Source organism: Leptonychotes weddellii, chromosome 12 (genome assembly GCF_054177405.1).
Source record: "Leptonychotes weddellii isolate Sample4059 chromosome 12, ASM5417740v2, whole genome shotgun sequence".
NCBI lineage: Eukaryota > Metazoa > Chordata > Mammalia > Carnivora > Phocidae > Leptonychotes > Leptonychotes weddellii.
Window position 1 is genome coordinate 86,217,214 of NC_138380.1, and position 22,842 is coordinate 86,240,055.

Consider the following 22,842-nt stretch of genomic DNA (forward strand, 5'->3'; position numbering starts at 1 on the left):
TTTACATTTGCAAAATGGGAGAATTTGGGAGGTGGTTTGCTAGTAGAATCAGTAAATGGCGAAGAAAGATGCTAACTGGGCTATAAAAACTAAATCAATGAGGACCACACAAATGAGATATAAATTAGCAAAAAGTGCATTAAATATATTATAGAAAAGAGTACATTATTTTTTTCCCAGTTGGATGGCAATAGACAAATCCGAGATCTTCCTTCTTTCAGCTTCTTAATATTACATAGTGAAAACTTCATGAATCTTTTTCAAGGAAGACACTTAAGTTTCTAGTTTCATGTGGGGAATGGTTTAGAATGCAAGTAATGTAACTTTTATGCCAACCAATACAGCAATGGAAGAGAAATTCAGTGATTTCACTTTTTAAAAATGCTTTTTTGCTGGTTAAACAAAACCAACACAAGATTCTAACAACCATCCTACAAGACTTTCCCATCAGGCCCCATGTGAGGTCTTAAATAACTAGGGCTTTCCAGAGCAAGGTCCCTGGACTGCCTCGGAACATGCGTCCCGAATACAGAACCCTTGATGCGCTCCCAAAGCTTTCAGCTTTTGCTTCGTTTTCTCCACAGTGAATTCTTTGTGTAGATAAAGAAACCCAACACAATAGGATCATCTTTAATATTAAAATTTCAGTCAAGTACTTCACTCTACTTTGCTTCCAAGTTCCTTTTCTAGGGACCGAGGGAAGTTTTAACAGTTTTAATTTTGCGATGAACTTAGCTGTCTTGCTTATCCCCCGTGTTTAATAGAAGCAGCAAGCAACACTGTCTTTCCCTTTGAGATGCTCATGGCCTTTAAGTTATCTTTTCAGAGTGGGATAATTCTCTTAGATGTTTCCTTTTAAGGTATCCTTGATTATGTTGTTTCTTATCTCCATTTAAATCATCCCACTGAAATTGGGACCTAAAAAACTGCCCTATGTAAAAAATCTGCCCCCAAGCTTGATAAGGGATTCTTTGGTAAACAAGTGTAGACTTTTGGGACAGTAGTTTGGTTTTAGTATACTAGAAATGAAATGGTCAATATTAAAAGCCTCTTCCTTTGAGCTGTTAAGAGTAAATCTTCCTGATCTAATGTCTCTAATATTTTGTATAAACACCATATTAAAGCAAATCCCTGCCATAATGTCCACCCTGACTTAGATGAAATCACTTGCTTTATGAGAAAAGTAGGGAGGGACAGTGGATACTGGGGAGAAGAAAGGTGTTTTGCCTGAGATGTTATGATACCTAATTTATCACTTACTTTGAAAACTCATGGTTTATGGTAAGCATTCATGAAAGAGCATAAAGAGAGTTTTAGTGGCCTTAATATTCAGGAAAGGAGACTACCCCTGAACAAACACTGAAATACTACTTAACATAAAAATTGACAATTTCAAAAATTCGTAAAAATAGAAAAAACGGTAAAATAAAGCCCTATGTACTCATCAACCAATAACATTCAACAATCACAATTTTGTAATCTAGATTCATTGATGACTGGGGTATTTTAAAACACATCTCAAGCACCAAAAATAAATTTATGTGAAAAAATCAATACATGGCTTTCTCTGGGGTCACAGCAGAAGCAGGAAATTGACTAGAGGGGAGCCCAAGGGAATTTTCCCAGGTGATGGAAATGATCACTATTTCACAGAATATGGATTACATGAGTGCACGCATTTGTAAAAATCCATGGAATTGTACACTTTAAGATGTGTGCATCTCACTGTAAAATTTACCTTTATAAATGTAAAAAAAAAGTGAAACTCTGTAGTTAGTAGGGTTTTTTTTGCTTTTTAAAGTTAGCAATTCTGGAACTCCCTTTGTATGCTCTAGACTTGAGCAAATTAGTAAATATACCAGGATAATGAGAGCCCAGTTTCTTTCTGCTGGAGATGGAAGTTACAGATGTGGAAAGGAAGAAATCTCAAGTATGTTTGTGTGTGTGTGTGTGTGTGAATAAAATGTACCTATGTATGTGTGCTAACACTAGCCCACTGAATGCAATTGAAGATTTCTTGGGGTTACTTTTTGCCATTACAATATATCCCACCAAAGATGCTGAGTCAGAAGTGTCTTAAAAGTCACTTGAGGGGCACCCGGGTGGCTCAGTTATTAAGCGTCTGCATTTGGCTCGGGTCATGATCCCAGCGTCCTGGGATCGAGCCCCGCATCGGGCTCCATGCTCCACGGGAAGCCTGCTTCTCCCTCTCCCACTCCCCCTGCTTCTGTTCCCTCTTTCACTGTGTCTCTCTCTGTTAAATAAATAAATAAAATCTTTAAAAAAAAAAAAAAAAGCCGCCCCTCCACTGTTTCTTTTAAAGTAGAAGCTAATGTAAACATAAACACACATTTACAATATGCATATACATATATACTCAATTATGTGAAAGTATCAAAGGTTTCAAAGTTTGTTGGTGGATATTCTGGTTATATTTGGTTAGATTTGTCGCTATAGTTTTTTGCTATTACAAATCATATTCATTAAATAATAGTATGTAAATAGCATTTTGTATTTTTGCCAGCTTCGTTTTAGCATACGGTCTCAGAAAGGGGATTGGGGGGTCGAATGGTGAAGGCACGTAACGTTTTTCTAGATATTGTCAAGCTCCCCTCCACAGGACTCGTATCACTGTGTTCCCACCAGCAATTTAAGAGAACCTGTTTCCTCACAGCCTTTCAAGAAAGTAGGTTCTCAAACTTAGGGATTATTGCCAATTTGCTCGAAGAAAAATGGTATCATTAGTTTTAATTTGCATTCTTTTTAAGAATGAGGTTGAGCATTTTTTTTTTAATATGTTTAAAATTCATTTGTTTCTTTTCTGTGAATTCATTAGTATCCTTTGCTCCTTTTTCTACTGGGTTACTGTTTTTCTCTACTTTTGCTCTTTACAAATTAGGGATATTAACTTTTGTGATTTAAATTGTAAATATTGGGGCACCTGGGTGGCTCAGTTGGTTGAGTGTCTGGCTCTTGGTTTCCCCTCAGGTCACGTGGGGTCGCAGGATGGAGCCCCGTTTCAGGCTCCGTGCTTGCCGGGGAGTCTGCTTGAGATTCTCTCTCCCTCTCCTGCCCCTAACCACCCCCACTCTCCCTCTCTCAAATAAATACATCTTTTAAAAAAATGTAAATATTTGCCCCAGTTTATCACTTGCTTTTTGTTTTGTTTGTTATTTCTAGACATGCAGAAATCTGTTTTTATATAGTCAAGTTTATTAATTTCCCTTATCACCTGTAGATGGTAACTCATGGTTGGAAAAGCTTCTCTACTTCCAGGTTCTAAGAGTTACCTATATTTTTGCTAGTATCTAGATGGTTTCATTTTTACATTTAGATCTTTCATCTAATTGGAATTTGTATGGTGAACAACGGATCTGAGGTTATCTTTTTGCATAGCGATCAGGTTTTTATCTTTTGCATCTAGCTATCAGCTATCATCATTTTTCAGATGTCTTCCACTCCTCCCCTGACTTGGATGCTACCTATTATCATAACCAGGTTTCCACGTGCACTTGGACCGCACCGTCTCTTCGGGTGTCAGGATTGCATTATTCATTTCTAAGTATGTTTTGTCTGACAAGACAAGCCCTCCCTCCTTGCTCTTGCTCTTTGCAGGGATTTCCTGGCTACCTTGCTTATTCTTCCTAATGCGTTTACAACTAATTAGCTTATCTAACTTTAAAAAATCCCTAATGTTATTTTTATCAGTATCACATTAAATTTTACTCTGAGAGGACTGGCATCTTTCTGATGAAGAACCTTGCTATCCATGAATGTGGTAGGTCTTTCCACCTGTCCAGTTGTACTTTTGTATCTGTCAGTAGTGTTCTAGCACTTCTCATGTAAATTTGGCAGATTTCTTGCTAAGTTTTTTTCCTAAATAATTTGGTTTTTGCTACCATAGATAGGGTCTGATCTCCATTATTTCTTCTAACTGGTTATTATTTGTATATGTGAAGAAGACTGTTTCTATATATTAATCTTACATCCTCTACCAAATACTCTGTAGTTTTCCACAGATTCTTTTGGGTTTTGCAGATACATAATCATCTCATCTACAAAAACAGCACCTGCTTTACTCTTCCTAGTTTTTAGGCCTCTTGCTTTTTTCATTTATTTTTTGCCTAACTACATTGGATACAACACAATGTTAAATAATAGTGGATATGGTGTATCCTTATCTTGTTTCTGACTTGAATGGAAAAAACCTCTGGTTGTTTTCCAATTGAGTAAGATGCTGGCTTTGGGGAATACGCGTATGTGCATGCACTCCCCTTTGCGAGAGGAACTCTCGATTCTCATTTAATTGTTTTTACTATGTCAGTGCCTTCCCATATCTATAAAAGTATCATAATTTTCCTCCTTAGCTCTATTAATGTATTGAACCATCTTGCATTCCTGAAATAAATCTCTCTTAGTCAATGTTAACAATTACAATAGGCTAGATTAAGCTGATGCAAAAATGGCCCCTGATTTTAGGGGCTTATGATGGTTATTTCTCGTTCATGCTGCCTGTCTCACTGTGTGTCAGCTGTAAGCTCTTTTACATACGTATCTTCACTCCAGGACCTAAGCCCCTGGAGTAGCTACAGTCCAGAACATTACTGATTTTAGGGAAGAGGGAAAAGAGGACATGGGGAACCAAGGGCTGGCACTTAAAGCTTCTACTCAGAAGTCTTGCCTGTCACTTCCACTCACAAATTCATTGGCCAAAACAAGCCACAGGGTGACACCTAAGTTCAAGGCAGGGAAATATAATCTTCTCATAGAGGAGGGCACTGCAAAGGGATAGGCACCACAATATTTTGTGGAAAATAATACAACAGACCACTTACTATGTGTCACTGGACTCAGTTTGCTAAAACTTTGAATTTTGCAACAACATTCATGGGAGAGATTGGTCTGTAGTTTCTCACTTTATAAAACTAACTTGGAAGTAATAATTACTTAAGACTGCAAGGTGACTGACACTAATGTGGTAGCTAAATTTAAAAGCTAAGTATTATATGGTGGAGGAAAAATAATTTCTGCCTCAAAGGCTTATTATTTAGTGATACGAGACATTTAAAATAGTGCATGTGATCTGTGATACATACCCTTGTCTGATAGGGTATGTACCCTGTTTTCTCATCTCCCACTATTCTACCCGGGATTGTAAAATGCCAGTTTTTCTGTACATGTTCCTGACAGTACTTTCAACTGAACAACTCTGCTGAAGTTGACCAAAAGGCAAGCCTGGACCGTGAGCAGGTTACTAAGGAGGCGAGAATCCTGTGGGTGGGGACTGGAGGTTTTCCCAACATCCTTCCGCCACCTCCTTGACCCCTGCGGTCATCAGGCCTCCCGTGTGGACCAGCAGCTTTTGCCCAAGCATCCTGACAAGCAGTGTAAACACTGCCTCCCTTGTAAGCCAGGCGCTTGGTAAGTATTTAGTCATATTTTTCATACGGACTAACTGAAAACACCAAAGAGTCACGTGGCCTAAGGCTGGTTGCCTCCAGAAAACCCTCGAGCTGCTGCCTACTGAGCATTCCCTTGACCTTTCCACCGGGCCGGAGACCAGAGACCACTGTTGGTCAAGTTCGGGAGGTTTCATGTGCATGTAATTTATTTCAGCTTCCCCTCTGCTGTAAGCAACTTTACCAAAACCGGGAGTTGAGACCTTGTCTTATCAGGTATTATCAAGTCCCCGGATTGGGGATGGTTGAAGGGAAGAGAGGGAGGAGGAAGCCAATTCTCGAACAGTGGAGTAACTGACAGTAAAATGTGCGATTTACTGGTAGTCCTACCGGCCCTGTCATGACGCATTCATCATGGGCTCTTAAACCTTCATGAACTGTAGAAGCCTGTGCTCACTCCAAAATCTACGATGGCCACCAGCCACATGCAAAATGTAGCGCTGGCACATGTCACAGCCCACTTACCTTTCCAGGGCTTTCTTTTACTGTGTCTTCAGCTAACCTATACCCTGGCCAAACTGGGTATCTGATTTCTGGGGCACAGCTCACACTGCTTCCGCTGAGGCCTTTTCTTGTGTTGGCTCTCTGCACTTGTCTGAAGTCCCAGATCTCAAGGCCCATCAGACTCCTAGATTTCCTCCTCAACAGTCACACACGCTTCTCCATTTCAGCACCACTGCCTGAAACTCTTTTGCCACAGTATCCTAATAGTCTGTGACTCCCCAGTCCCTCGCCACCCACTCAGCACGCCAGCTGCTACGCAACTTCCAGGGCAGAGAGCATGCCACATCTTGCAGGGGAAAGGCACGGGGGAGTCATGCTACCGTTGTTGGCTGTGACTTCTAATCTGTTGGCTGTGCTCTCTCTTCCCCGGTTTTTACAATTCTTATAATTCTCGTGAAGCCCCTTCTCCAGTCCCTGGGCTGTCCTGCCTATTAGAGGGTATGCCAGGGGCCCTTGCTCAAATTGCTTATGGGGAAGAGTTGCCCTTTCCTCTAACGACCGTGTGGATTACGAGATGACCTCGAGGTGTAGTTAGTGGAGTCGATGGCTGAGTCACAGTGATTACTGGATACACAGGAAGCAGTGGGCTGCAAATACACATCATTGCTATGCTCAAAGCAAGGAAAGACCCGGTCTGTCTACTGCAACGACCCAAGTTCCGGCCTGTCCCACAATCATACCAGAAAGTAATAATTACATACAAGGAAGTAAACTTAACTGGAAAAAGCACCCAAGATGGTGGCTTCCAAATAGAAATCAAGGATCTTTTCATGATCTAATACTATTTCCTGTCAGATTAAAGTCTCTTAATTCAAACTCTACACAAACAAAAACTGTCACTTGCTCTGACTTCAGAGCAGATGACCCACTCAGGCCCTGCTTTTCTATGATTTGGCAACAGCATGAAGAAAACCAAGCAAACACTGTAAGGAAGTAAAAGTTGGAGAACAATCCGATATGAAGCAATACATAAACTGACACATATACAATAAACAGTAACTTTTATTTTATTTATTTATTTTTTTAAATCCTTCAGGAGTGAAGGAGAAATCAAGGCATTGTTTTTTTTTTTTTTTTTAGATTTTATTTATTTATTTGAGAGAGAGAGAATGAGAGAGAGCACATGAGAGGGGGGAGGGTCAGAGGGAGAAGCAGACTCCCTGACGAGCAGGGAGCCCGATGCGGGACTCGATCCCGGGACTCCAGGATCATGACCTGAGCCGAAGGCAGTCGCTTAACCAACTGAGCCACCAACTTTTAAAGAATAAAGCAGCACAAACTGTGTATACAATGTTACCATTTACTTTAAAAGATTGTACAGACTGTAGTGTTTATCAACAAACACAGGGCAAAAGTGCTCTCAGGGAAGACTCACTTTTCGCTCTAAACTCTATTCAAAGAACGTATGTTTTTAAAGAAATAAGCTCCAGAATAGAAATAACTTCCAACGATTAAAGGCCTCATGCTCTCCCAGCATGTTTAAGATCAATATTTTCTAAAATGCTTCCCTCCAAAGAATATGAAGATTCTTATATTAAGATTCTTATATATATTATATCCTAATATTAAGTAGGAAAAGAGCTCATGAATGTCCTTTATTGTAGAAAATCATAACCACATTAAGGGGTGAAACTGGCCTTTTCAAAGCAAAGGTATCAGATTTCTGATTTTCATCAGCTGCGGTGCTCAGAGGGAAGGAAGATCTTTGACGTCATAATACTGTTCCCTAAAAACAGGTAAAACCTAAAGGTGTGCTTCTCGAATATGGGGTTGTCTGCAAAACAGAAGGATAAGGACCTGTAGCTTTAAGCTACCATTCCTAAGTTAGTTTTGCATGTGCTATGTACACATATGAATATTTTAAGCTTCCAAAATGTTTGGATTAAAGCAGTTATTTTGCAAATCTTCCATCAGGCAGACAGCTGGTGACTAAAACAGAAATAAGAAGATAAAACAACAGTGAAGCAAAAAAAATAAATATTCCCAAGGGATTGAGAATGTTCACAAGCTACTTAGCCACACGAATTCAGGGTAGGGCATTCTAATGTTAACAATTAGAGACCTCTTCAGTGCTAGTAAGTCTTGGGTCTTCTCACTGATGGAACTGAAAACTCTGGGGAGTGGGGGAGGGGGGAGGAAAAAGGAAAGATGAGAACTAGCAAAAATTAACAAGCATCTTACCGATTCCTTTTATTCTGTACTTTGTTTTTAGACAGTGAACTATCAATTAAATCTTTATAAATTTATAGTAATACTTTCATTTCTGATAAAAAAAAAAACCCACAGTAGTTGTGGTCAAATTAGAATTATACCGAAACTACCATATGCCAGAGCATCCAATCACCCCTGCGGCTGGACACCTGGCTCCCAGTCACGGAGGGCACGTGGCAATGAGGTAAGGGCCGTGTTTGCAGCAAGCGGAGTCTTTCTGATCCTCTTTACTCCTTTTTTACTTCACGACCAGTGTTCCCACTGAGCTTGAACACGGGAATCTGCTGACCATCCTCAAGCTTTAAGAAGACCTCCTGAAGGTGCCACCTGAGAGAAACCAGAAGATAGTCTCTCTACTCACGTACACCAAGGCAAAAGACATGGTCAGGGGAAAAAGAAAAAAAACAGCAGTCGTTTTTTGAATAATGTCTTAAAAGTCTTCAACACTACTGTATATTGGAGCTACGTTCACAGAAGGTTTTAACATTGTAATAGGGCCTCTCACTGTTTCACCAGCGTCACTGTCACGGCAAGTTTAACAAAGAATGAATGACAGGAGAATGGAAGGGGCACCACGAAAGAGACGGCGCAGCGTATCCCCCATTTCCTAATTCACATCCACCTCCGATTCCTGGCTGGAACTCAGCCAGCAACTTCATTAATCCCAGGCTCAGGGGTCAACGAGCCCAGGGGGAAGCAGGTGGGGGTTGCCTGGGGGCCGCCTGCACCTTTTGTCCTGGGGAACTAAAACGCATCTTGGCTAAAGAGCAAGCATCTCTGAGAGAGGCCTCCCGAGGGGGAAGTGAGTGAATGTAGCTGTTGGCAACCAGACAAGAAAAGCCAATTACTGGGGTGGAGATCTTATATAAAGAATGTGATGAATAATTCTGGAACGGGAACCCATGACTTTAGTCATTTGTAACGACCGGGAGACAGTAGCGTTAGAAGCTGTAACACAGCGTCAATTATCGTAGATCTAGACCACGGTAACTGGAAAGTTCTTCCCAGTCAGCAATACAAGGAGAGGACAATTCAGTAGATTGTACTGGATAAAATGTCTGGACTAAGCTAAGAGCCAACACACTGGCTTGGTGTCCAGGCTGTGAAACTTTTCAAGCTTTGAAAAACAAATTCCTATTCCTGCAATCATTTCACTACAAGTGAAAATGGGATTCAGTATTGTTGCCATCAGAAAGTTCCCCCCCATTCCCACCCACCTTCCCAATACCTCTGAAAGGGGGCATCTCTTGATGAGATGACATGAAGATGGCCCTCTGACTTGGGTCCAGAGACAGGAATCTTCAACTGGGGGGTTAAAAATATGAGATACAATTGGATACATTGTTGTCCTCTAAGGAAATGAAAAAAATGATGTTTTTAGAGTGAACCCAAAGAAGTCCAATGATCCTTCACAGAATCGGTTGTTTTCTAACTGAGCCTAGCTTGTAGAATTGACCTGATTTTCCATCTGGCTCCATCCAAATGTCCTGCCCCTCTGTGGAGGGTTTGGCGAGGTCAATGGCAGTCCTCCTATTTGGCAAAGGGACCTTATGTGCAAACTCAATGCTCTGAGTACTTACAATGATATTCAAAAAGCCACTGCTACAAAAGAACAAACTACAGATACATCCAACAATACGGATCTCAAAGACACACCAAGTGCAAGACCTTACCCAAGAGTATATAATGCATGATTTCAAGTTCCGGAACACGCTAAACTAGGCTGGGAAAAAATAACAGAAAAGTGGCTGTCTCTAGGGGGTGCTGAGGGATGTGAGAGGATCAGCTGGGAAGAGCATGCGGGACTCTGACGCGATGTGAACAGTCTACATCTAGATGGGGGCTTGAGTTGCACAGGTGTATGCATTTATTAAAATTCATCAAATAAGAGATTTGTACCTTTCCCTGAATGCAAGTTATACCTCAAAAAAAAAAAAAAAAAAAAGAACCATAAACAAATATTAAACTCTGGTTAATGATATGTTGCTTATGTGCTTAAATGAAGTGTATGGATGTTTGAAAATAATGTATTCATGGACAGAGATATGACTAGATGAACAGATATGGGATAAAGCAAATCAAATAAAATATTACAGCTGACCCTTGAACAAGATTTCAAGATCTGCATCTAACTTTTGGCTTCCCCAAAACTTAATTACGAATAGCCTACTGTTGACTTACTAATAACATAAACAGTCGAGTGACACATACTTTGTGTGTTATATGTATTCTACACTGTATTCTTACAATAAAATAAGCTAGGGGAAAAAATGTTAAGAAAACCATAAGGAAGAGCAAATACATTTACAGTACTGTACTGTATGGAAACAACTCTGCGTATTAAGTGGGACCATGCAGTTCAAATCAGTGTCATTCAAGGATCAACTCTAGTCGTAGAATCCAGGTAGCAGTTACATGGGTGCCACAGTGTGAATTCTTTTATCTTTTCTGTCTGTTTGAAACTTTTCATAATAAAAGAGAAAAAAAACCCCACGGTTTAAAACGAGGAGCCCCCTCATACCCCACGTGAATAAGCAGTCACCTCGTCACATTAAGGCAGTTCCTCAAGGTTCCACTTTTGGAACAGAGCCACAGCTCTTCTCGGGATTATAAAATTAAGCCTGGGTGCCTTCGGCTCAGGTCATGACCCCAGGGTCCTGGGATCGAGTCCTGTATTGGGATCCCTGCTCTGCGGGGAGCCTGCTTCTCCCTCTGGCCCTCTCTCCCTGCTTGTGTTCCCTCTCTCTCTCTCTCTCTCTAATAAATAAAAAAAATCTTAAAAAAAAGGCTTTAAAAAATTAAAATAAAATAAAATTAAGCAACAGAGCCCAGATTGAGCATCTCTGCATTCTAAAAGAAAACAAAAGAAAGGTGGGGGGAAGGACAGAAGCAAGCAGGATTATGAAGAGCAGCAAACATGAGGGGTCAATGTCTGCACTTCAGACAGCTGTTTCTCTGGGGGCCGACAAAGCGCCGCACAGACTCGTTTCTTCACTGGCCAGGCCCTGCCAAAGAGTAAAGCTGAACGTCTGCTACACCAAAACGTGGGTAGGTAGTAACTACTTCGCACATACATTCGGGAAAAAATACCCTTCGGTACGACAACTACCTCATGAACCACCGGCCCTTCTTAGCTGTGGACAAAATACACGAGCCACGAACAGGACTGTGGGAGAAACCGGCATGTGCTGTAGACACAAACAGCTGATGTAAAGGAAGGAGGTGAAGACTGCCGAGATGTCGCACGTGCTCCATAAACCGAAGAACAAGAGCTGGTGTGACAGGCGGCTCTGGGCAGCAGCCCCGAACTCCCGTCACTCCGGAGCCACAGTGTCTGCCAAGCAGCAGAAGCCCGAAGCCAGGACCACGCCGACACGGCCACGGGTCTGCAGGAGCCCAGGGTGACGTGCTCTCGGCACCACACTCTCGGCGTGGGCCAGGATGCCGGGCCAGAGGGGAAGCTGGACCCGACCAGCGGAGCTTCCCCACACAGCCCCCATGGTGTCAACCACCCGTCGGGGCACCAGACCACAGAACTGATGCCGCATCAACCGCCCTCAGCTGCGTGCCTGAGCATCAAAGCTAGGCCCTGTGCCCTGTGCCGGACGCACGGTGAGCAGCCAGACCCCACCCTTGGCCTTTCCAGGTTCTTGTGCTTGCGGGGATCCGGCCGATGGGGACACACAGAGGAGCCATACCACGTGGTGTGAAAGACCTGACGCCATGTGGCCCGCAGTGGGCACCCTAGATCTGCCCGCCCCCTCCCTTTTCTCCTCCTGGGCTCCTCCTCTCACGGAGTGGTACTACCACCTGTCCACTCAGCCCTGTCGGGCACTAAAGCGTGACCTCTGACCCACCCCTCTCCTGACAGAACCGAGCCACAGCTCTGGCTCATGCTCTCACCGCCACACACCTGCATGACCACACTGCTTTCCTGTCAATCAGCATGCACTTACCTTCTTCTAAAGCTAGATCAACTATTTTTATCAAAATCTTGAGCACGAATGGCTTTTGTAGGGAAAAAAAGCCCAATGAAACTATTCCCCTTAAAAACATTACTAAAAACAACAGTAACAACAAAAAACCCCCTAGATGAGAGCATCTCACTCTTATCCTTGAAGTCCTCATGGCTCCTGCTGGCCCCAGAATCAGGTGTGCACACTTCCCACGATGACGTCACGGCCCCGCAGCGCAGCCCACGCTCTCTGCCCGCACCGCGCCCGGCAGCCTGCCCCTCCGCTGAGTTCACACAGCAGCGGACACAGCCACCTGCCTTCACGTGCATGCTGCTCCTTAGCCTGGCACTCTCTTCCCTACACCAGTATCCCAGCTTGCTACCTGCTCCCTCCTGGGCCACTGCTACAGCGTTTGCTTCACCCGGCCTTCCTTGGAACTTTTAAACTAGAGCCCTTGAAAGCCTTCGGCATCTCTGCATTCCCCACAGAGCCCAGAACCATTCCTTTAACTTGACGCACACTCAAAACATGTTTGTTAAACAGACGAGTAAGTGCGTTTCGTATTCAGGTGACTCTATCAGCTGAACTAGAAAAGACAAGACGTAACTGAGAAAATGGACGGGCACCCCATGGAAGCAATGCAAGTAAATGAGAAAACTGCAGTTTAAAGAGCTGCTCACACTTGAACGAGCACTGATTGGCTGCAGATGTGCTTCAAGTTCAAAGCTCACGCTGTGGCCCACCACCATGGTCACTTCCCTACAACCTGCAGTTCAAGACAGTGACCCGAGCCAGAACACCGCCTGCCCCGCCGCACTGATTCCTCAGAAAGGAAGACGAATATATGAGAATACATTAATCCGTAGTGCTTTTATAGAAGGTGCTCAGTAATGCCCAGTCGCAGCTTTACTTAGTGGATTTTCTCATCCCAAATCCTTACTCCAGCTCCCTCCAAGACTCTCCCTGGATGAAGGCAGCCCTCTCCCCGACTTCCGTAGGCACCCAGCCTGCGGGCTGCAAGGGAAGCACATTACCTGGGCTTCGGCAATGTCCACGAAGTTGTACTTGTCAGTGAGGCGGAGACAGTGGACATTGAGGGGAGTGCCCAGGGCTTCCAGGGCCTCGGGGTGGCCATGCAGCTGTTCCAATGCCTGCTGGTAATAGGTAGCCTTGGAAAAAGCCTCTAAAGGGGAAAGACAGTTGTTACATTCACTTTTCTGTTTTAAACTTGGTCAGACTCTCCGTAGAAAGTTAGAGGAAACAATTCATGTACAGCATGGAAACAGAAACAAATGTGAAATTTCTGGACGGAAAAATAATTAGGGACGGTTAACTCTAAGCTGTCCATTTGAGAGAAAGTCAGTACCTGCAGGAACGTGGCAGATAAACCTGAGCGAGGTACGTGATCTCAGTTTCTCCATCTCTCATTTCCCGCCTCATTTCTTCATCTAAGGGGTTGGATCTTCTCTAGCTTTCCTTTCAGTTCTAAAGCCCTATGACTCCATGACTTGCTCAAAGTGACACGGCTAGTTTGCGGCAGAGCTGGGGCCCAAACCCATGACTCTGAACTTCTAAACACTGTTCCCTCCACTCAGATGAAGGTCCTGATAAACCAGCATAAAATCAGACAGACCACAACTTCAACAACAACAAAACCCTTGGGCCAAGAAACAGACACTGAAAATGCTCACTTGTCAAAGTTTTTAGATTTAAGGCAACATTTCCTGTAGGTAAAGCTTTTAAACTTTATCTCTTAGTCTCAGGTACATACACCTCTTGGCCCAAAGGCTACTAGTAACTCCAGGAAGCATCTCTCTAAAGGTGGAAGGTAGACAAGCTGCCCTTGTAGGGTAGGCTTCCCAAGTAGGGCTTGCAGTTAGGCCACAAGCAAGAGCTTCCCAGCCTGAGCCTGGAGATGCCAGGGAGAACGCTCTTGCTGGGCTGCTTCCCAGCAGTGGGCTTGCAGGGGCTTGCAGGCGTGAACAGGTGCCAGCCAAGACAGGAAAAGGAGGAGCAGAAGCTGGGTCCAGATTCCATGGTTAGACACTGTTCTCAATATTTCATACATCTCACAATTCTCAGGATCTCACAGGTTGTGAGCTTTATTATAAAACAACCTCATGCACAGACACTGATATTATCCCTCATCACACAGATAACTGAGGTGAGAGACCCCCCAACGAGGCCACACCAACAGTGCAGAGATTCAGCTGTCTCTACTGGTCGACGCCAGCCTCGTCGGTGGGGGGAAGGTCGGCAGTCACTGGACCCACAAAATGGGGTTGTGCCCTGGCCCCATCCCTGAGGCAGAGGGGAGAGGAGACGGAGGTATTCCAGTCTGAATTATCCCTGGCAGTGCTCATCTCAGGCCACCTCAAGACTCAGCGACCTGTGGGCCAACTCCGAAGGAAGATGGGGAAGAATGTACGCAAAGGCCACTGAGCTGTCTTTGCCGGTCTGCTGGTGATACTCACATCCTGGCAGGAAGTGAAAATGGCACAGAGTCAGGGTGAGAAGCCAAGCTGGGCAGGCATAAAGGATCTTCAAAGAAAGTCAGCCTAGAAAAAAACTGCTGCTGCTTTGCAACCAATAGCATTGAAATGACCTTAAATGTCTTGGCTGCCCACAGTAATTGTGGCCTGTCTTTACAAATTCAGATCTGGGTGCAGTGGGGCTGGAAGCGGCTTCTGTCAGGATTTTGCATCCTGGACTCTGCTTAGAGTCCCTTGCTCAAGGTCCCCTCCTCCACTCAATCAACAGCAGAGAATGGCGGGGCAAACAGGCTGACAACACTTGAGAAACAGCCAGTTTTCCCCACCTGTGAACCATCTGGTACTCCCCTTCCCTCTCTTCTTTATATCATCTCAGAAATCTGAAGGGATCTCTCATGTGCGCACCAGAGTGAAAGCCCATCTTGCTTTTTACAAGGCTTCTGATACAAACGAAGCCTGGTCCTTTTATATGCACGTGTAGTTCCAGGAAAAACTGGGATCAGAGGATAAGCAGGAAGCTATAGCCAATGGGAATGGTGTACGGCTTCTAAAAATAGCCCTCTCCTCCTCTCTCTAATCTGCCGAAAGCATCTGAAGTATTTCCTTTGATGGAGGAGCAGGGGTGAGAGCGCTAGGAGGAAGCCTGCCTGGGGCGGCTTGGTTTGCTGGATACTTACTTTGTATCAGGCAATATGTAAGGTACGGGTCCCACTGGCCACCACGCTGGAATAAAAGACCAGTTTCCCCTGAGACCATGGCATTTTGCTTCCTGGAGACTTAAAAACAAAAGACATGAATTTTTTGTTAAATTCAGGTTTCTGCCTAGGGCCTTTGCCTGGATGGGGCCCCACAGAGAAAGGAAAGCTGCAGAGGAAGCCAGTCAGGAGGCGAGGCCACCTTCCCTGTTTGCTTCCTTTCAGAAAGCCAGGGCTGGTTCTGGAGCCAAAGCAGAAGTGCCCTCCCAAGAGTGGCCCACATCCAGGACGCAGGCCGTGGGGGCGATGGCTGAGCACAGAGCAAGCATTCAGCCCTGTTGTCTTTTCGGACAGAACCCAGCCTGTGTGCCAAGTCCTGTGTGGCCAGGAAGCACAACCACTTTGTCTCATGCCGGCTGGTAAACAGGAAGCTTATCCTTTTGTAGCAATTGTTGGCCTGATGAGCCTACGAATGGGCCGGCGTGGTCACTGGCTGCTTTCTTTCATATTTTGAAAAATGTCCCACCCCCTGGATGAGGAAACTGTGGTCATGACTTTCGGGATGAATGAAGAGATGGAGAGGAGCCAGCTCAGCTGAGTCAGCACACCACACCCACCTGGCCTTAACTCCTGCCTCCTGAAGGCCTGGGTGGGGCTTGGAGCAGCACCTGGGCCTCAATGGCACCCATTAGCCTCCTTCCCGGCGGCCATGTAACCACTGCTCACACCTGGCCAGGGCCTTTCTGCGAAGCTGTAAGATACCCGGCCATAAAACAGAGTAGGACACTGGCTTCGATCCGGGTCACCATTCAAATGCCCACAGGACCACAAAAGTCACATAAATGAGAGCAGACACTGAAAAGTGAGGAGCGCATGGCCCAGCCAAGGGACAGCTTCAACCCAGCTCCAGCTGACAATGGTTAATGTGGGCCAAATCTGAATGGATCTTCCAGTATTTCAAGAGGTCTTTTATGGGAAACTGTTCTAATTCTAAATGTAGACAACCAACTGAAAAAAAAAAACAACAAAAAAAACCCCCAACAAAATGCCTATGAGTCAGATTCTTTCTGTAGGCTTCCAGTTTGCTTTGACCATGAACACTACATCGGGGCACCCTCACCCTCCATGAGATTTAGGTAAATTCCTCTGTCTTTGTTGATATTTCTCCAAAAAGAAATGAGATTTTGGACAGAAATGGAAATCCCAGTTTATATAAAGGGAAAGATGAAGTGTTTATGTCCCCATTTGAAGATTTAACCTTAGATTTTATGTGCTTCTTTAGGACAAAGCCTTTGATGGGACGTACAGGGGTCCAAGGCATCGCCGTGCAAGAGAACTGGGCATAATACTAGGTCCTCCGCCGGCTGGACCTTTGAGTCACGGTATCTATATTCTCACCATCCCCTCCTTTACCTTCTAGAATACAGAGCGTAGTAACTACAGTCTGCTTATCATTTCTGAAACCTGTAGGGACATGAATCCATAGGCCTGTTGGAGAAAGTTCCTCATGTGGATATTCTTTCTGGGACCTGAGAACTAAACACACCCTCAGATAGGGCTAAAGTTTACCAGTTCTACACGAAAATAACATCAAACTGAGGTTTATGTATGGAAAGGATTTTCATCAACATATCAAATTAGGGAGGGTGAAACTATAGATCATCCTCGTATTAATTTACTTATACGCAGTTTTATTCAACTAAGAGAAGGCCGTTGAAACCCCAGACACATGTAGTAGACTGCTGTGACAGTTTTGGCGGTACTGGGTAGCGTGTAAGAATATTTACCAAAGTTGCATGTAAGTCAATTACAGCAATGTGATCTGGGAAAAGCCATTCAGTCTCATAATGAAAATGGACAGAGCATCTCCAAAAAATGCATGAATCACATCTTGCTTAATGTGAAGGACAGTTCAGGAGGGTGGGGCAGTGAGCGTGACTCAAGTAGAACTTCCCCACAAGGCTGTAGTTTCTAAAGTTGGCAGGAGGCATGGAGGGAAAAGTGTCCTGAAACAACGCACAGAATGGCCATCCCATCTCTCATGTGAAGTTACAGTCACAAGTGGACACTAGAGACCAGGAAAAACTCGAGTTGTTGAGGGAGCAACTTACATCTACTGTCTAACTTGAGAATACTCCGGCAGGTTCTAATGGCGAACATGGCCCCAGAACGTTCATTACCTTTACCACTTCACAGCACAGCCTTCTTGAAAACCATCAAAGGAAAGTTGCTCTGCAATTAGATAAAGATTTTACATTAAAATCACTCTCCAAACCCAATTCTCTCTGATTTCCAGTTTTAAGACAGCCAAGATTTATTACCAATCCAAGCCTTGCAACATGAATAAGAAGTTAGGTTTAAATTTCAAAACAAGCCTTGTCTATAAAGGGCCCTGGTTTCCCCCCTTTTCTCTTCTGCCGTATTAAGAAGAGACAACAAAGCCTGCTCTTTCCTGTGTGTGTGCTATGTATCTCTTGCAGCAATCAGAAAACTGGTGTGGGAGGGGCAAGACCCGCGGCAGGTATTTGACCACAGTGCGCATAAGCCTGGGGCCAGGCAGCCGCCCACCAAAATGAGACGCTATCAATAGAAGCTGTACACCATGAATTAAAGACAGTTTCTCGGGGCGCCTGGGTGGCTCAGTTGGTTAAGCGACTGCCTTCGGCTCAGGTCATGATCCTGGAGTCCCAGGATCGAGTCCCGCATCGGGCTCCCTGCTCGGCAGGGAGCCTGCTTCTCCCTCTGACCCTCCCCCCTCTCATGTGCTCTCTCTCTCTCATTCTCTCTGTCTCAAATAAAAATCTTTAAAAAAATAAATAAATAAATAAAATAAAGACAGTTTCTCAGGGTTAAAAAGAAACAACAGTGTATTAAGTGTGTGCACAGACTTTAATAATAATGATAATAGACAACACATATCTCTCACTATTAGGTACTTGGCACCTACATTCTAAGCACTGTACATACAATAATTCATTTAATTCTCCCAATCACCCCATGAAGCAGGAACTACTGTTATCATCCCCATTTAACAGATCAGTAACCTGACGCACAGAGAGGTGACGTAGAGTGCCCAAAGTCACAGCATATTGTCTATGTGGTAGAACTGGGATTCAGACCCAGGCAGTCTGGCCCAGGATCTGTGCTCTGAACCACCATGATACACTGACTTTAAGGTACCTGCTGATTTCAGAAACACTGAAATGTAAAAAAATAAATATGTCTCTGAATATATTCATAATGTTCAGGGCCTTTCCTGCTATCTTTCATGATAAGAACATGGCATGTACTTGTATTTTCACTCTTTCTTTTCTTTAGCAAATGGTTGCAGAGGGCCTGCTCTGGTCAAACAGTGCTGAGGGGAATCTGGATGATTCACAAAAGGGCCATCAAGTTCAACTGTGCAGTTCAGCACAGCACAATCCTCGCAGGCTGCCATTTCCAGGTCAAACATCTTAGACTCCCATTTATTAAAAAGGCAGTTTTCCAACAGTTGGAAGTTCTAGAAAGTGACTTGAGGAAGGGGCGGGTGCCTTTTTCTAATTTGCACAAAGGAGCCTCCAGGCGAGCCACAGCCTGGTTAGTCAACCAGACATGTGCACCAGGGGAGGAAATGACATCCAGGAAGCGGTGGGCTCTGCCTAGAGGGGATCAGCAAAGGGTTCACAGAGGAAACCGACTCAGCAGAGAACGCAGGAAGACGGGCTTCAGATCAGTGGAAACGGAGAGCAAAGGCCCAGCAACAACAAAAAAAACAAAAACACACAAACACACACACACACACACACAAAAACAAAACAAAACGGAAATACAGAAGTACAGGGGAGTGGGAGGGGCTTGAGCCACAGGACATTGGTCGGGAAATGGAGGCAGTTCCTGCTAATAGAGCCCATCCACCCTGAGCTGCTGGGCTCTACCCCGCAGATGAGGGGCTGCAGACAGGAGGCGGACCAAGGCAGCAGGACCAGTCAGAAGACCTAGGACAGAGAGCGAAGTCAAGAGCTAACACTGAGGTTGGAAGAGTATATCAAAAAGGCAGTTTCTTAAAATATTTATTTACTAATTGGTACATGAGCTCATTCTCAAAAGGATGATAGGGCTAACAAGGATGCGTATTTTAGAAGAAAAGAAAAAAACTGAAGAAACAAAGCCAAATAGATAATAATTTTAAGAAAAGAAACAGAGTTGAGGTAAAGTTAGAGCACAAAAATACATTCTCTCCTGCACTAGACATTTCTTCAAGACAGCCAAAGATTTGACACAGAGCTTCCTATCTGCTTGGCAGGAAGGGAAGTCTGAGCCATTACAAGGACTGGAGTGCCCATGGCATAACAGGAATCAGCAGCTGAGGAGGAATACACTTCCTAATACACCAGGCTGAGAAAGATCTCTCCCATACATGCTCAGCAATGGAGTCTCTGAAGTGGCTAGTGTTGCAAACAACATCCCTGGATCTTTTTTTTTTACAGTTCACAACTTCCAAAGAACTACCTTTTTTTTTTTTAGTAACATCCCATAATAAAAGCCACAATCACAGTCCAAGAAAAAAACATAAGCAAGTGGCCACAACAGCGAGGCCTAAGTGGGAAGCTCTGATGGGCTACCTTGACTCAAAGGAGAAATGAGGCAGTCATGACTGACCTGGTTTCTGTGTGTGAAAGTGAGGTGAGGGATTTGGGATTGGGGCTAGGTGGGGCGGGGTTGGGAAGAATGGGGACTCAGCCCCTGCTCCTTTTAATCAGCTTCACCTGATTCACCTGCCGCATCAACTGTCTTGAAGAAAGTATTCAGCAACCCCCAACCTCACACACAAAAATGCAAAAAGGCACGGCAGAGAACTAGAGATAGATGATAGGCTACCTCCAGGATTGTTCATTCTAGAACTAAGCTTTTGAGAACTGGAAATTTTTAAATTTGATGTGAAAATCTGCAAGAAACTCAAATGCAGTTACTAATGCACAGTCGATTAAGGGAAGATTTTTTGCTTTACAGTTAACTAAGAGGAGGGAAGATTTTTTGCTTTACAGTTAACTAAGAGGCAAGGATTGTGACGCATTTTGAAAATTAAGTTGGTTAGCCACAAGAAGGTAGAACAAAGTACAGGCAAGCTCTCTCCAGAAAGCAGTCCTAGTAGCTCTGCTCTGACACACAAAGGGTGACTTGGGCCCCAGTGGCTTACAAACTTTCTAGAACGCGTTTCTAGAATCAAAGGGCAATCTGTGAAACAGATGCTGACAGAGCTGCTCCAGCCAGCACGGGACTGGAGGGCCCTCCTGTCTGCCTCCCTCTGAGCCCCCAACCCGACGAAGGTCTGCAGGAAATATCATGAGGGGGATAAATGAAGCAACCAAGGGGTTCAAGCCATAGGCAGGATCTAACCAGGGAAGCATGAAAGCAGTCTGGTGGTACAAATCAAGCTGGGCTGCACATCAGATTCATCTGAAGAGCTTTAAAAAAAAAACAAAAAACCCAAAAAACAAAAAACAGATGTCCAGGCCACTCCCCAGATCAATTAAAATAGAATCCATGGGGGTGGGATCCAGGCCCAGGTGATCCTAGTATGCAACCAAGCTTAGGAACCAGTGGTCTACAGGAACAAAGCACAGAAAGTCAGTGGTCCGGTGATCCTACGGGGAGTCCTGGGAAGTCAGAGACTAGAAACAGCTCTTCTCTCCGTGCCACACACACCACCTACCCCCATCACATCTTGAGAGATTCAGAGCCTGTGGCAGTAAATGGAATGGACTCCTCTTCCCAAGGATTCTGGCACTGGACAAGAGGCAGACGTCCCCAGGGGGCCAAGTCAGGTGGTGGGAACCTTAAGCAGAGATTTGCCAGTCCGTGAGATAAAATCCCTGAGCTTAATAAAAGTTCAGCTCAGGAGGCCCTCACAGTGAGACAATAATCCCAAAACCCAGCTGAGGAAGATGGACCAAACCACAGATAAAAATCCTTGATTTTTAACAGGCATTTTTCTCACACTGTATATTCCTGAAAATCAGGTTGTCTTACAAGCTGCATCTCTGTAGTAAAGGGATTCTTTCCTCTACACCACCATCCCCAAATTGTTAAAACCATGCTTACCTTAGTATGTGGGCATTACAGGCAGCCGAAGTGGAGAAAGGCCAGAAGCCTAGACATGAAGCCAGAGCCATGCGACCTTCCCAGCAAGACTCAACATCCCACGGTTCTCTCTAACTCTGGGCTTTGCTAGGGGAGACCCACTCCAGAAATAATCTACACACTCACTTATTTTCCTCTGGATGACATATGGCTGGCCTGGCTTGTCCCACATCTGAGTGACTACTAATACCAGGCACAATGAAGAGTATTTTATATGCACTACTAATATAGTATCTATGTAGGGTAGGTATTTTTGCCTTTTTTGAGCTAGGAAAAAAGCCTCAAGAAAGGTTCTGAAACAGCTCATCTGTTCCACAGCAGAGCTATTACATGCATCTGTCTGATCCCAGAGGCCACGTCTTTTTTCCACTAAGTAACAAAATCCATGTTTCAGACCATAGGTTGCAGAACAATCAGCTTCCCACATAGGTGGTATGTGCTGTCCAAAAGCCAATCCAAAAGTTCACATGTGCTGTCTTGTAGGAAGCAAGCAAAGCATCACTATCCTGGGAAATGGTTTAATCAATATATCCCCAAGTTGTAATTTTAGGGCTCAAGACAAAACAAAGACATATAAAATCTATTTAGAGACTACAGGAGGAGGAGGAGAGACAGATCTTCCCTGTTTGTTGAATGACATTGTCCATTGGTACCACCTCCTGAGGATTACATATCCTTCCAGCCCTTATAAAATCAAACCATGAGGGGTACGGGAAGAGAAGGGACAGAATCAATGCCTAAGAAAAGAAAGATGAAAAAATTAAGTCAATAGGAATTTAAATTAGAATGAAAGGATAACAAACAAAATCAAAAAGACAAAAATAAGAAAAAAATATGATTTTAAGAAAAAAGTATGAATAGCAAAATTAAGAAATAAAAGGCAGTAAACTTTAAAAAAAGGAATGTAGGGGGCGGAGCAAGATGGCAGAGGAGTAGGAGACCTGGATTTCGTCTCCTCTCAGGAATTCAGCTGGATAGGGATCAAACCATTCTGAACACCTACAAACTCAACAGGAGATCGAAGAAAAGAAGAGCAACAACTCTCTGAACAGAAAAGCGACCACTTTCTGGAAGGTAGGACGTATGGAGAAGTGAATCCGAGGCGACACTCGGGAGGATAGACGGCGGGGGAGGGGCCTCCGTCGGCCGCTTCTGGCAAGTGATAGAGCCGCGGAGCACAAAATCGGAACTTTTAAAAGTCTGCTCCACCGAGGGACGTCACTCTGGTGGCTAAGCGGGGGGTGGAACCCTCCGGGACAGTGTGGTCTCAGGACCCTCGGGGTCACAGAAAGACCGGGGGTGCCTGAGTGTGGCAGAGCGCCCAGGTAACGGAGCAGGGAAGCCAGCTGCAGAGACGGAGCCCAGGCGCGGGCTCTCAGCTCGGGGTTGCCATAAACCGTGA

At 44.4% G+C, this 22,842-nt stretch overlaps 1 protein-coding gene and 1 long non-coding RNA gene across 15 annotated transcripts in view; both read right to left on the reverse strand.

The window, feature by feature from the left end:
• Positions 1-3,170: 3,170 nt before the first annotated feature.
• The window catches only part of LOC145716614 (uncharacterized), a 341,468-nt gene continuing 321,796 nt past the window's right edge, over positions 3,171-22,842 (reverse strand). Inside the window, exon 2 of the long non-coding RNA XR_014139426.1 lies at positions 3,171-6,766. This is a non-coding gene — a long non-coding RNA (uncharacterized LOC145716614). The remainder of the gene's footprint in view (positions 6,767-22,842) is intronic.
• COA1 (cytochrome c oxidase assembly factor 1) overlaps positions 7,250-22,842 on the reverse strand; it is a 119,737-nt gene continuing 104,144 nt past the window's right edge. For 10 of the 14 annotated variants that reach the window (XM_081800778.1, XM_081800781.1, XM_081800774.1 and 7 more), the window contains 5 exons: positions 17,429-17,549; positions 15,300-15,398; positions 13,165-13,313; positions 9,403-9,479; positions 7,250-8,501 (listed from right to left, as the gene is read on the reverse strand). In XM_081800778.1, the coding sequence (XP_081656904.1) occupies positions 8,402-8,501; positions 9,403-9,479; positions 13,165-13,313; positions 15,300-15,398; positions 17,429-17,477 (474 nt within the window). In that variant the 5' untranslated portion in view covers positions 17,478-17,549 and the 3' untranslated portion in view covers positions 7,250-8,401. Of the gene's footprint in view, positions 8,528-9,402; positions 9,480-13,164; positions 13,314-15,299; positions 15,399-17,428; positions 17,550-22,842 lie in introns of all 14 variants that reach the window. The other 4 variants (XM_006729828.3, XM_081800785.1, XM_081800784.1 and 1 more) reach the window with 2 other exon arrangements.